At 35.6% G+C, this 15,319-nt stretch overlaps 2 protein-coding genes across 2 annotated transcripts; both read right to left on the bottom strand.

Annotated features, from left to right (window-relative positions):
• Window positions 1–2,149: 2,149 nt before the first annotated feature.
• On the bottom strand, window positions 2,150–4,108 carry LOC145582551 (CRIB domain-containing protein RIC4-like). Its single transcript, XM_081639532.1, has 4 exons — window positions 4,061–4,108; window positions 3,061–3,203; window positions 2,782–2,919; window positions 2,150–2,637 (listed from the first exon to the last, which is right to left on the bottom strand). Exons 2-4 carry the CDS (start codon window positions 3,182–3,184, stop codon window positions 2,390–2,392), a joined length of 510 nt encoding a protein of 169 aa, XP_081495658.1. The 5' UTR covers window positions 3,185–3,203; window positions 4,061–4,108; the 3' UTR covers window positions 2,150–2,389.
• An 820-nt stretch (window positions 4,109–4,928) lies between these two features.
• On the bottom strand, window positions 4,929–10,628 carry LOC145582549 (uncharacterized). Its single transcript, XM_081639531.1, has 2 exons — window positions 10,315–10,628; window positions 4,929–8,891 (listed from the first exon to the last, which is right to left on the bottom strand). The coding sequence occupies exon 2, from the start codon at window positions 8,856–8,858 to the stop codon at window positions 5,055–5,057; it is 3,804 nt and encodes a 1,267-aa protein (XP_081495657.1). The 5' UTR covers window positions 8,859–8,891; window positions 10,315–10,628; the 3' UTR covers window positions 4,929–5,054.
• Between the last annotated feature and the right edge of the window lie 4,691 nt (window positions 10,629–15,319).

Genomic DNA, 15,319 nt, shown 5'->3' with positions numbered 1-15,319 from the left:
TATCCTATAATTCATAATCTAGATCAAACAAGTAAAGAAAACTAACTAATAAGTGAAGGAAACGATGGTTGAGTATATTTTTCTTAAATTTCCGACTTATATTTTTCAAGGATTATAGTATTCGTCTTCGGTGGATGGTAACTTACCATCACCTATTTCATATTACGGTGAAAGAGTGAGGGGTTGATTTTATTAGAAAAAAAATTGCTGGAATTCGGTGGAATTTTCAGCACTGAAAATCATTATATTCATGTCATTTACTGCACCCAACCCCCTAAGTTCATCCACTTAAAATTCGTGTTATTAAACACACCAAAGCAATAGTTTATATTGTTTTAGTCAATTTTGCCTATTTAAAACCAATTATAGAATAAGGATATAAAGATTAAAGATGGTAGCACAAAAAAAATAAATAAATAAATAAATAAATAAAATGGAAAAAAAATACATGTTTATTTTTGAAGTAACTCACAAACATTGGTTTATCACTTTCTTGTAATATTGATGTTCCTTCCTGTTGAGCCCTACGTAATTCGACAACTGAATCTCAGGATCACCTTTTTCTTTTGTGCCCCTTTTCTAGGGATGTTTAGTCTTCTCGGCTGTCAGTAACTTGGTTGGACCTCCCATTTCTGCTTCTTCATTCCATGACCTCTTGTGCTCTCTTAAATGTTCCTCTCCCCGTACTATTCCTAAAATTGTCATTATGTTGTGGAGCCTTTGGAAAAGCCGTAATGCAGTTGTTTTTAAATATTTTTTTTTTCCTATTGATACTGTCTTCTATCGTGCATTTTCTCATTTTCAAGAATGGCAAACCCGTTCTCTTATAGAAAATCTCTAGTCCCCGGCTTTGCCTGTTGAATATTAATTATCTACTTATTGAGAAGATTCTAACAAGTCCCACAAGACAAAATTTTTTCTAATGTATAGTTCACAAACATTGGTCAAAGTATATTTTAGGGAGTAATGTCAAAATCCTTAATGGAGCGTCAAAAAAAAAGAATAAAGGAAGGAGTAATTATCTCTACACTATTCATAAGTGTTTTATCATATTTTAAAGATAGGGAATTAGGGATGCATGTGCTATGTAAGTATGTAGGGTCTGTTCTTTTCAGCTTAGTTTCAGTTTAGTTCAGCTCCAATCAGTTCAGTTTAGTTCCTAATTTCCTTCTCTCATAAACATTTCATTTCAACTCTATTCAGTTCAGTTCAGCTCCAATCAGTTTACTTTAGTTCAGTTCAATTTAATTCAGTAAATCAAAATAGACCCATAATGTACTCCATTGACAGTTGGTCATGAAAAGTCAACACTAGGTTAATTTTCAACGGAATGGACCTGGGTTGGCTGGGTAGATGTAGTATAAAAGGGGTAATAGTCTCAAAATAAACCCTAAATCCGATTTTCTGAAGACACTGAGGCAGCCAAGACTTCTCAGTTTCTGGGTTGTCTTCAAGTCTTCATTATTTCATTCATCTGAAAAACTCAGAATCGGAGACATAAACAATCTGAGTCATCTCCAGAAAGCCTTTGCTCTTTTTTGTGAGCTTTGTGCTCGCTGTGATGCCTACATTCGACTTTTAATCTTCATTATTTTGTTTTCTTTTCAATGAATTTTTTTATGCAAATAAATTGTTTTAATTGGTGTTAAAATTATTTTGGTTAGATATCTGTTTTGGGTAGTTGAATTTCATATTGGTGGTTTTTTCTAGGTAATTTTTTGTTGAATTTGGTTGCATCATCAATAAGAAAATACAATATATTTTTTTTTTTTTTTGCAAGAACCAACTTTTCATTAGCAAATGTTTTTAATTTAGATAAATCATCAATAACATATTTATAAACTTAATACAGAGTATATCACTAGCAATGTTACAGCAAAAATGAACAGATTTTTGATTCAAGGGAGTTAGTTTATTTTGGATTTTTAATGATTCTGATGCTGGAAATGGTGAATTGATGGATAATCAGAATACCTGAATAACCCACTTGTTGATCCTGCTCAATCATTTCAGATCACTGATCACAGTTCTGAGTCCTCGAGGCGAACCAGGGATGGAGTGTGGGATCTGTAGTGTATGGGTGGTATGAACATAGCCATGGATAGTTTACATAGGTACTGAAAATTACAATATCTGCCGAAAACCAAAATGAATCTAGAATTTGGACTGTAAGATTGATAAGTTCCAAAACTCTGTATTACATACAATCTTTCGGACGATTTAATGAGCTAAATTAGTTGAAATCCATACTAGTTAATCAAACTGAGTTATGAATTTCTGTTTCTATCACATACATGATACATGTAGCATTAAAAACAAATCAATAAGCCTATGATTGTACAGAAAAGAAAGGCAGGTATTTTTCTTCCCATAGGGAATGACTGATATATCAAACAGGTTTTTCTCCAACAGCAACACCTGCAGCAGCAGCTTGCTCAGCCATTGCAACCTCGAATTGTTTCAATGAAATTGATGGGAAAGAGATGATTTCTGAAGGGGTCAAATTTTCCCAGCCTTTCGCATCATTAGAAACTGTAGTAGAACCATCCCATCCTATGTGTGTTAGATGCTTTACATCTGTTGGAAAGCCTATCTCCAGTTCTTTCTCTTCTTCGACATCCATCTCCTCCTTGTATACTAAGGAATCACAGCAATCAGTTTCACAACAAATTATTGTCTACAACTTAGTTTTTTTTAAACACTTTCCAAAACTGTTGTCTAGTTTGTGTATTAATGAACACAAATTTTGTTCTTGAAATTCTTTTTTTTTTTGTAACTTACCAAAGAATTGAGAAACAGTCTTCAGACTTCTGATTAATCTTCTAATTCCTTGGGATAATTTGGACTTCGGAAGCTTGAAGCTAATCGAGTTCATGGTTTTCTTGGTGATGGGTAAATCATTTTGCTTGGCTTGTCTACCTTGGAGAACATATAAAGCATAATTCAAGTCAGAGAAACTAAATTGGTATGATGAGCGGAATTATCTCATAGGATTAGCATAACCAACCACATGATAAAAGAATATGGACTCAGGAATGAGCAAAGGGGTAGAGTTCGTACTATTTAGAACAGCACCGTTAGGAGGACTTGGAGAGCCAACAGCAACGCTTGAACGAGAAGAGCAACCGAAGGAAAAGGGAAGAATTATCCATCTCTCACGCCGTTCCTTCATGTCTTTACTCATTAGTGACTTGATAATAGTACTAATTAAGTACTGATTAAGGAGATGCAAGAAAGTATTAGTAAATCACACTTAAGAAAGCTATAATATGAATATGAAATTTGAAGTGGCTGAAAAATGATGCAAGTAGTTTCCTGGTTAGCCTTAATTATCAAGGTAGAATCATAAATCATGCTACGTGTGAATATGTAAAGTACAATCTGAGTTTGGTGCAGAGACATAAGCAGAGAAAATAAAAGAGAAAGAACCATCATGGAGTAGTTAAATTAGTTGGTGGAACTGTGCTACTCAACCAACTAATTGTTGATTGATAGTCCTTATTTCTAGCTATTTTGTCGTTTAAGTAAATATGATCCCACTAAATCAATTAATTAATTTAATTAAGCACCACCTTTTTCTTTTTCTAGTTGACCTAGCCACATTTTCATAAAAAAAATATATTAGGATAATTTCCTAAGTGTTAGGTTATACAAAGTATAATTAGTCGGGTTTTAGAATGATTAGAAGTAGGTCGACTAATGTCTAATAAGGTGGGGAAGGATGTTGGAATAGGTGAAGTCAATTGCAAGTAAAGTTCCTGGATTTAAGGTTCAAAAGAACACTCAAGTATGTCTTCGTTTCTAAGAAGTGGAGATGGTGACCAAAACTTCTGTGCAAAAGAAGCCAGAACAGGGGATTGGTGGCTTTCTAAATTTTGATTAATTACTCTTACAAAACTCTCTTTCAGCAGTTAAGCAAGAGATTCAACCAATAGCACGGCAACAATCCACAATTCCTACTTTCTGTATTACAGGTGAGATGCCTCAAGCTCATAATACAAGTAAAACCCTCATACATATAAAATAAACTTGCAAATAATGTTGCTATCAATTTTCTTACCTTTTTTTGTTCTTGCTGTAATCGCGTTCCACATTAGAGTACTGCTGTTTTCTCAGTGTTTCTCAGTGCTGCAGCATTTACCACACCAGCATCAGTAGTGCAGATCGCACACCCCACAGACACCCTGGCCCTGCAACTCTCCCAGTGATTGTTTTCTACAGGTATCACTTAATTTTCCTAAGTTCTAAGCTCAAAATCCTTTCATTAGAAATTTTCTTGAAACTAGACACACAACTCTGACCTGTGCAAAGGATGCAGCCTTTGAACCAGATAAATTAGAGGCAACCACTGAACCACATCCATCCTTAACAAAGCTTCCTTGAGCATCATCTCAAGTCTTGTAGGGATGGATATTTTTCCAGGTACAGGAACCACCTAGAGGGTGGAAAGCATTCCGGCTGAGAGTTCAGATGCACAGCTCGATTATATTATTTGGTGCAAGCTCTGAAATGCAACTGCAACTAATGACCCATCTCCAGTGGCATATAGAACAGTGACAGACTAGCAACAGGATGGCTTTTTACCTGTAATTCCACTGCACATGTTCAAAAAAAAGTGAAACAGATCCCAGCAGCAAAAAGTTCTTCAGTTCAGACTAACAAATGCAGCTGATTATACATTCTATTAATGTAAGCACACACAGCTATTTTTAAGTAGATAATACTATATCAGTATGTCCTTTTTTTTTTTTTTTTTTTTTTGACATGTGACTATATCAGTATGTCATCACTAACAGAAAAGGCAAAACAAAAAACTTCTAAAGCAAAAGTGGCAAAATATGAGACAAATCTTCTAATCAGGACTTCAGATAAAAATGAAGAGAAATTTCATTAATTGGTTAAGATTCCGGAATAGGGGCGTGATTTCATTCAAATTGAATGCCCCAATAAATTTTTTAATTCTCGTCATTTATATACAAATCCTAGCTCCTAGCAAACTCTGCTTCAGATTACAGTTCCCAACTTACACTACATATGGGAAATTATTTTTCCTTCTAACTCTCAATTTTAATCTCCTTCAACAGCTTGACAACTTCAAGCATAGTAGGCCTCTTAGCAGGATTATCATTGGTGCATATTCGGGCAATGCTGAGGACCTGCAACATCTGACGCCTCCACCTTGCGACAGATGGGATGTATGAATCGAGCACCTCATCTTCTCGGTGGGTGGCCATCATCACCCGAACCCAACCAACCAAATTACCACCCTCGATGTCAGCTTGCCCTGTTGGTGCCCTACCAGTGACCAACTCCAGCATCACCACACCGAAGCTGTAAATATCACCTTTAGTTGTCGCCACCATAGACTGTCCATACTCAGGAGGTATATACCCAAATGTGCCAGCAAGAATGGTGCTGACATGGCTCTCATAAGCACTGATTATTCTGGCCAGGCCAAAATCCGAGACTTTGGGCTCAAAGTTGTGATCCAGTAATATGTTGCTGGATTTGATGTCCCTGTGAATGATGTGAGGCACAAACCCATGATGCAGAAAGGCAATGCCCCGGGCAGTTCCCAAACAAATCTTAAAACGAGTGGGCCAATTGAGGGCTTCCACTGCATCAGCTCGGTTTCTCAACCACACATCAAGGCTCCCATTCTCCATGTATTCATACACTAGAAACCTTTCCTCGGCAAAGACACAATACCCAAATAATGGAACCAGGTTTTCATGTTGAACCTTTCCGATAGTCTCCAACTCAGCTAGAAATTCTCGATCACCATGAAAATGTCCTCCATTAAGCCGCTTGACAGCTATGGTTCGCCCCTCTGGCAGGGATGCCTTGTAAACTGTACCGAATCCACCATCACCGATTATGAACATCTTGCTGAAGTTGTCAGTGGCTGATAATATATCTGCAGGGCTTAAGCGGGTGAGAGAATGCTCAAAAGTAGCAATATTAATGCTCAATGGCTCCTTTGACTTTTTACACATGAGCTCATCATCAGACCGCTCAGCTGTACTTACAAGCTCACACTTTTTACAGTCACGAAGGGCCACTTTGTGCTTCAATATCAGATGTCTGCCCACACAGATGACCAGAACAATAAGGACAACTAAGACCCCTATTATAATACCCCAAATAGGGGCTTGTTTCAAAGTTCGTGGAGGGCCAGAGGCTAAGCATGGTCCTTTATGATCAGTGCAGGACTCAGGCACAATTCCCAGAAATCTGTTGGCAGAGAGATTGATAAAGGAGAGGTCTTCAATGTCACAGATGTTGCATGGAACATAATTTCCAAAATTGTTACCAGAAAGATCTAGGTATGTCAAAGCAGCAAGGTTTGATATAGAGGGTGGAAGGCTTCCTGTCAATGCATTGTTGTGCAGGTCTAGAGAGGAAAGGGTGGTTAGGTTTGAAAGGGAGTCACAAAGGGGGCCAGAAAAATGGTTGTTGCTAGCATTTAAATGTACCAGCAAGCTGGCAGATGCCATGTGGCAAGGGACGGTTCCTGTAAGGGAATTTGCACTGATATCAAGGTAGCTAAGGCTTTCAAAACTGAACACAGGAGGCGGCAATGAACCACTGAGAAAGTTCCATGAAATATCCAGCTCAGTTAAGCTAGGCATTGACAAGGACAAATTATCTGGAATAGAGCCAGTAAGCTCGTTGTGTGAAAGGATAAGGCCCTGAAGTTGCTTCAATGTGAACATTTTGGGTATGGCTGGACCAGTTAAATGATTGGAGGACAAATTCAGCAAGCTCAAGTTAGAAAGACTAGATAATTCAGAAGGAATGCTTCCATTCAGCTCATTATTGTGTAGTAACAGCTCCCTAATTATAGAGCATTGACCAATTGACGCAGGAATTGGACCCAAAAACTTGTTGTAGGAGAGATCAAGCAAGCCATAATGCTGAGTGAACTCCGAATCTGGCAAGGGCCCCTCTCGGAATCCAGAGCAAATCTCTTCAGGAATGAAACCAGATAAGTTATTCCGGGCTAATACCAAATTATCCAGCAGTTTCAATCTTTTAATGGATTTTGGAATTTGACCAGTAAGACTGTTTGAACCAAGATCCAAGGATACTAGGCTTGTGCAGTTGAAGAGCTCCACAGGGATCTCTCCTGTTAGCAGGTTACCGCGCAGAGAGAGGTTGGTCAGGTTCCTCAATCTCCCAATGGCAGTTGGGATGGTCCCTTCAAATAAATTATTGCCTAATTGCAGTCTCTGCAATGTCTGAACCTTGGCAAGAGCTGGAGAAATCTCTCCAGAAAGCAAATTGTTGTCGAGAATTAATCCTATCAGAGATTTTGACTCCCATAACCGATCTGGAATCTTTCCTTCAAATCTGTTCTTTGACAATGCCAGGGTGATGAGAGGAAGATCACCTAAGTAACCAGGCAACTCACCGGAAAGATTGTTCATCGACAATGTCAAATCACTTAGACCACTACAATTTCTGAAGGTATTCTCAATGCTTCCACTGAAATTATTGTTGGACAATGACAGGGTACTTATTGACTTTGCATTGCATATTTCTGAAGACAACTCACCAGAAAGCATGTTAGAATTCATGTCAAGGAACATCAGTTTAGGCAGATTGAGTGGTGGAATAGACCCTGTGAAGAGGTTCTCAGCCATATTTATAGATACTACTTGCTTCCAGTTGGAAATCCACCTTGGGATCATCCCTGACAAGTGGTTAGACTGAAGCATTAGAGATCGAAGGGAATCCATCCCAGCAAGACCATCCGGTAAAGGACCAGAGAAAGAATTAACGGAAAGATCTAAATCAATCAGCCTTTTGCAGTTACCCAGTTGTCCAGGGATGTCCCCACTCAACCCCGCATTTCCAGCAAGAAACTGCTTTAAGCTGGTCATTTTTCCAATGCTTTCTGGCAATTCTCCCACAAAAGAGTTCTGTCCTATACCCAGGTAACCCAAGTTCGATAGCTCAGTCAATTCTTCAGGTATGGCACCTGAAAGTCTGCAGTTCTGGACATTAAGCAACTGAAGTGCCTTGAGATTGCCAATAGATGATGGTATTACTCCACTAATGACATTGCCCATCAGACTTATTGAAGTCAGATTTCTCAAATTCCCAATATCAGTCGGTATGGTTCCACTGATGGAATTCCAGGAGAGATCAATCCTTACAAGGCCTGTTAAATTTCCTAACCCAGAGAAGATAGGACCACTAAATTTGTTGTTACTAGCATCAAAGTACAACAGACTAGCAAGATTACCCAAACTCGAAGGGAGGACACCAGAGAAAGAGTTTGCACAAATATCAAGTGACTCCAATTTTGAAAGATTTCCAAGCTCTGCCGGAAGATTCCCAGAGAGGAAGTTTTCCTCAACAGAAAGCTCCATAAGATCAGTTAGAAGGCCAATCGATGAAGGCAAGTTACCAGACAAGTTGTTTCCATCAAGTACAAGTTGCCTGAGATTTTTCAGGTTGGACACTTTTGAAGGTAGAGTTCCAGAGAACCCATTGCCACTCAGGTCCAGAATCATGAGTTCCTTGAGACTCCAGACATTATCAGGAATAATGCCATTGAACCCACACTGACTGAGATTAAGATACTTCAGATGTTTTAGCTCCCCTATGGTACTAGAAAGAGGAAGGTCTAGCGGTGAAGATCTACAAGGAATACTAAGCCCAAGGATGTCCGAGCCTTCACATACTACACCTGTCCAGTTACACACAGGAGACTCTGGGTAAAACCAGCTAGGAATCATTTCTTTTCTCTGGATTAAACCCTTCCGTAGAGAAGTGACTATCTCAATATCACTGGAACCATTGGCTGCACATAGCATAAGCAGCACTAAAACCAGGCTCTGAATCATCATTCTATACAAGCTCAATACTTCAGAGTAGCATCCCTGCATATGCACAAAGTATCATATTAAAACCCTTTAAAAATGGAGGATACGTTATATGAAATATATACAAATTTAAAGGTAATTCATCATCAATTTTTTCACCCTCACTAGACTACCATTTAAGAGTTGATAAACTCTCAAGAAAGGCACTTTTTCTACTCTCTTTCGCATCCTTACCCCAATTTCTACTCTCAGAAGTAAAACATCAACTATAACACACTAATGTAATTATATTACCCACCTTAATTACATATTAAGAACACAAACCCCCACTAATCTTTCAAAACAAAAGAACAAAAAAAAAAAAAAAAAAGCACAAACATGACAACCACATTCCAACAAAATTGTGAAAAGTTCATGAAAAATTTCAAGAAGTCCAAAGTTGATTTGCCCCTGAACCAAAAATCACAAGAATAGTGAAAAAAAAATCTTTTTGGACCCCCACATTTCACATTCTCACCTTAACCCCATTACGGGTACCCCCACTAAATCACTTTTAGTACTTTAGAAACCCAATTTTTCAAATTGATTACTAAAAATAGAATGTTCCAAACCCAGGAATCATAATTCATAAGGAATGGTTCCAATTTTTGAGCTTTAACCCCTAATTGTGGTCCCAAATCATCCCCAAAATTAAACCCTAATTCATCTTACTTTTTTTTTTCTTTTTAAATCAAGATAATTAATGTACTGTAGGTTGGTATTAATCAACATAATTCCATTGAATTCTAGTACTGAAATGCTGCAAACTTCAACCACTTTACTAATACATGTATAGTAGTACAAAAATTCCAGCAACAAACAACCCAAATTAAATAATAATAAATTAAGAAACCTTAAAAAATTAAACATTATAAAAATGTAGCTTATATTTATGCAAACAAACACACGAAAAAGATTTTATGCAATCTTTTATTATATAGAGTAATTAAATTATTTTAATAGTAGCACACGCAACCATCCAATCCATTAGCTAGAAACTCTAAACTTTATTCTAAAAAATACTCAACAAATTATTTATTTAATCCAAACAAAATCATACAGTAATATATTAAATGCAACTCTACCTTCATCAATAAGCATTAATGTATTAATAATATCAATTGACCCTTAATTTTATCTCTAGAGTAACATTTACACCGATTGATACGTGATTTTACCTTTAACCGTAGTGTAACAATAATCGACTCGTGATTTTATAGTAAATTTAGCCATTGAGATGGATGAGTATGACATAACAACAATTCCATAATAGAAAATGACAAATTAAACGAATTAAAGTCATTAACAACTTTGAAAATGACAAAAAAAACATCTGAACCAACAAATTATGGGAAAACAACAACAATTTTAAATAACTTGTTCCAATATTCAAAACTCATATAAAAAATTCTAAGAAATAAAATTGTTGAAGAAGACAAACCTGAGTAGAGTAAAGCTTAGGTTGATTATCCGTACAAAAATGGGAGTAATTGGTTTCTCTCTCTAGAAATGTTGATGAGTTTCTCTCACTAGAACGGAAAATAATGTTGTTGAAGAAATGGTCATTATTATGGTAGAGAAGAAGGTAGGAGGAGGGGAGAAACGACGTCGTTTAGAGGGTGGGACCCACGAGAAGTAGGGGGTAGGGGTTGAGGTAAAGCGTGGTGCAGAATGCGTGAGTGAGTGTGTGAGTGAGTAGCAGTGTGAGTTAAGAGAGAGAAAGAAGAGAGAGTTGGTTACTTCCAAATCTTCTGCAACGATTCAGAGCATCTTCATTTTTTTGACTCTTTCTCTACGGAGTATTTTTTATTCTTTGGTTTTATTCAACATTTTTTGTATGGGTTAGTAAAATTATTGGGTAATTTCATGAATTTACAAATTTTAAATACAATAGTTGACCGGATATGGTTGAATTTTAACCAATATTCCCTCTATACTAGAGTTGATCAAAATATTTAAACCAGATCGGGCCTTAACATGATAGGTCATGTCCAAATTCGCAAAAAAGTAGTAGCAAACTTGTCAGGTCAAAGCGGCAATTAATATTATGTGCACCAATAGGTGCACCTGACCCAATCTGCACCTAACAGAAGAAGCCCACGAAGTTTAGGTTTTTTTTTTTTAAGAATAATAGTTCTTACTCTCTCTAACTGTCATATCTATTTAAGTTCAAAAAAAAAATGTCATATCTATTTTTATTTCATTTTAAAAAATTTCTCTCTCCTCTCGTAAATTAAAAACCTTCCTCAATTAATTCTTTTGTATTTTCTCTCTCCTCTCACCATTTTTCTCTCTCTAAAAACTGCAATCTACCATGACAAAAGACAAAAAAACACACGAAAACACCTTCAAAAAGATAAACATCACTTAAACTTTTTATATTTTCCTACATTTATGTTAAATTTGCTAAAATAATTTAACAAATTGTAAAATTGAAACTATACCATATAATTGTCTTTTTGACTTTTTTTTTTAATTTTTTTTTTTTTGGTAGAAAATCAAAATTATCTACTCGTACTGAAGAGGATGAAGATGTGTAAGTAATTTACTGTTTAAATTCGCAATTTGATTTTAAATTGTTACTTTTAAGAATTGAATACTAACTTGAACCCTAAAATTTTTGAACAGTACAATTAGTCAAATGTTCTACGTCAGAACACCAAAAAAGAAGAAATTAGATGATGTATCTAAGAAAAAACAATTGTTAAAAACTTTTGAACCCCAATTACAAACCATTGAACACCCTACAAAAACCTCTGAACCCCCTACAAAACTTTTGAACCCCAACCACAAACCACTGAACACCCTTCAAAAACTTCTGAACCCTACAAAAACCTTTGAACCCCTACCATAAACTACTAAACACCCTACAAGAACCTCTGAACCCCCTACAAAAACTTCTGAACCACAACCACAAACCATTGAACACCATACAAAAACCTCTGAACCCTTACATAAACCACCGAACCCCAATCATAAATCACTGAACACCCTATAAAAACCTTTGAACTCTCTAAAAAACTTCTGAACCCCAACCACAAACCATTGAACACCCTAGAAAAACCACTGAACCCCCTACAAAAACTTATGAACCCCAACCACAAACCACTGAACACCCTTAAAAAACTTCTGCACTTGAAGACACTGCTCAGAATGCCAAATGTTCAGAATTATAAATTATAAAGTAGAGAATGCCAAATTTTTTAATAAAATTAAAAATGCATAGATCTAAAACAAAAATAAGTTCATAAATAATGTATCGCATGCTCAAAATTATAATAAAGATGTTCGTAATTCCAAAAATACATGTTATGTATTTACTAAAAACGTATCATACGTTCATATTTTTAACTTAAAATGTTCAAAATACTAAATATAATCAAATGCAGAACTGTTCATAACAAAATACACAATTATCACTAAAAAAAATCAAAACAATATGAAAGCTACATATTTCAAAACTCAGACCTAGCCATGGTGATTTAGATAATGAAATCTCATCGGAAAATAATCACACCATCGTCTTAACCACCTTTTATTCGACGACGACGCCATTTTTAGCTTCACTACTTTATTGTAAAAACTCCATTAATAAAGCTTCAAATCGAAGGTTGAAGAAAATAAAATTTGAATTTTATCTATTGTAATGAAGGAATTCATTATATGGTGATCAACAATATGAAGGAATTCAATTAAAAGGATGATGAACGAATTCAAGAGAAAGAAAAATAAAATAGAGAGAAAAATAGAGGAGATAGAAAAATCAGAAATTAGAAAAGTAGAGGAGGAAAGAGAAAATAGAGTATATTTTAATTGGTGGTTCATATAGAACTATATACATCATGGTGCATCTTATAATTTGCCCCAAAGCGGACATTTCGGGCTTTTTTGGGTCGGATTTGGACTTTTAACTAAAATGTGATTTTAGGCTTGCACAAACCTGCACTATTTTCGGGCCGAACCAATTTTGATCACCTCTAATCTATACTCCCTCTGTAAATACTTAACACGCCAAATCCAAATAGGCAAATACTCCAATTCTTACGAATAATCAATATTTCCTCTATATTTTTTTTATTGAAACGTTTCCTGGACATGTATATCAATGTAAAACTTTCAACAATAATATTTTTAATTATCGATAACATGATGATATAATTGGGGTGGTTTTGCCACGTTTTGTTCCTCGAAGTTTTTATTTTTGTTTTTCTTGTTTGGGGCCTAGCCCCTCGTATTCACAAAAAAAAAAAAAAAAAAAACAAAAAAAACTTACTCAACAGGTAAATATGCATCCTATATCAATCAAAATACGAAAGAGGACGAGGTAAATACCTTGTGTATTAGCATGAGTCAATATACAAGCAGTTTTAGTTTAATCAGTACCGTATTTCTTTAGTATACCATGAATCCATGATATTCAAAGAGGTAATTACTATATGAAGCAAATATAGGATTACGACTATTACCTTATATTATCTGCTTGGTTTTTGTATGTTTCAGGGTGTAACGTTTTATGATAATGAAAGCATAGTATAAGCAAAGGATTTTCTTGTGAAATTGTCATGCTTATTTGCCATTGACATTTAACTTAACTAAACTGCATTATTAACAAAGTATAAAAACGGATTCCACATACAACCCATATCCAAATTCATTAATTGAATTTGTTTGACTGATTGATTAATGGATATTTTCTAATTTGAAAATGGAAAGCGTGGAAAATGACCGACAGTTTAAAGATGTTTTGAGATGCGAGAAAGCTGGTTTTTTTATTTTCCTCAATCCCAAAAATATGATGTATTGAGAAGAGATAGACCACAAGTAAAGTGTACAAGTACAGTAATAGAAATAGGTGGCTAAGCTAGAACATCAGATTAAGGCTAGAAAGCGACAAATGGTCCAACAAGAATACAAATATTGCATGGAATGGTCCAACAAGAATACAAATATTGCATGGAATGGTAGGGGACCCATCACATAACTTTATGCGGAGTAAATAATTTTGCATGCATGTTAAACAACCTTCATTGATAAGACTTAATTTTGAGTATTGAAATGCAAAATGATTTGTTTTTTACCTTCACTGATGATACCCAACCCACGAAAAAATACCTGTTAATATGACATATTAACAGGTTATGTTTATATGAGGGTCGAAAGGTCATTTTCGCCTACTTAGTAAGGGTAAAGTTGTCAAGATGCAAGAAGTTCATCTAACAACAAATAACCGGCGTTAAATGCTTCCGTACTTCCACTCCGTTCCAACACCTTTCATTTTCGTTGAATTGTCCTCTCTTAGAGATTAGATGCTGCAGAAATCAAATCCTAATTGTCGTGGTTGCGATTTGAATAGTTCATAATTATCGTGGAGGTATAGTCAACCCGAATTGCAGTACCCACAATAAATTGCATTACCCACAATCAATTGCAGTACTGATTATGAAGGTTTGAGGAGGTCGTTGCGGCGAGTGAGTACTGTAGAAATCTTCAATGGTCAGCTACAATGGAGATATCAAAGATGAGGATAAATCCCTAACCTTTAGGGGTAATAATACCCTTTGTTTCACCTTTAATCTTAGGGTTTTCGTTAAACCGCCTGAAATATGATGACGGTGGATATGGTTAAGCATCTTTAATGGAGGACGAAAGGTTCAGCAGCTTTAATGGAGGATGAAAGCTTGAGAAGATGAAAGCTCATATGGAGCTTTTGGTTCTAGATTCGTTAACAATGGTGAGACAGAGATTGGGATTCCCATATTCTTTTTTTTTTTTTTTTTACACAAGGATTCCCAAATTTAAGACAAAACAAGATTAAAATTGCCTGTTAACCATGCTCTAACGTCCACGGTTATGTGCCATGTCAGCTAAAAACCATGAAAACAATAAAATATTGAAATATGCTTGAATAATTTTGAAAATGCCATCATATTAACGAAAAAGGTTAATAAGAACCGAAGCGCCCTCCCCAACCCACTTCTCAATTTAGCAACTCATGTGAAGTCTAATTTTCCAATAGCGAGACTTTTTAAAGTATCTAATGTCACTTTTAATTTATGGCCCACCAAATTCATATTATAAGTTTTTTAAAAAAATAAAATAAAAATAAAACTTAAATAAATTACAAAATATATTATAACATTGATAAAAGACCCGTATTTTTTGTCAAATGAGACTCAAAGTTGAGTATATAAACTTAGCAACTTTCTTTTGGAATTGCTAAGTTTAGATACTAACTTATTAGTATCCTTTGCAAAAAATACTCTCTGTCCCTCTCTCCTAAAAAAACTCCTTCAAGTTTCACCATTGGAGATGGTCTATAAGGTTTTCTTCCGATATAATTTATGTTCTTTTTAATTTAATAGTGTAATTCTATTTTTAGTTACCTTACCCAATGCCTTCCGGGCGTTTGTTAGCTTTTTCCATGAATAAATACGATCCCTAAACTT

Source organism: Chenopodium album, chromosome 15, assembly GCF_948465745.1.
Source record: "Chenopodium album chromosome 15, dcCheAlbu1.1, whole genome shotgun sequence".
Taxonomy (NCBI): Eukaryota; Viridiplantae; Streptophyta; class Magnoliopsida; order Caryophyllales; family Amaranthaceae; genus Chenopodium; species Chenopodium album.
The sequence above is the reverse complement of the archived record's forward strand: the minus strand, read 5'-3'. Positions and strand labels throughout refer to the sequence as shown.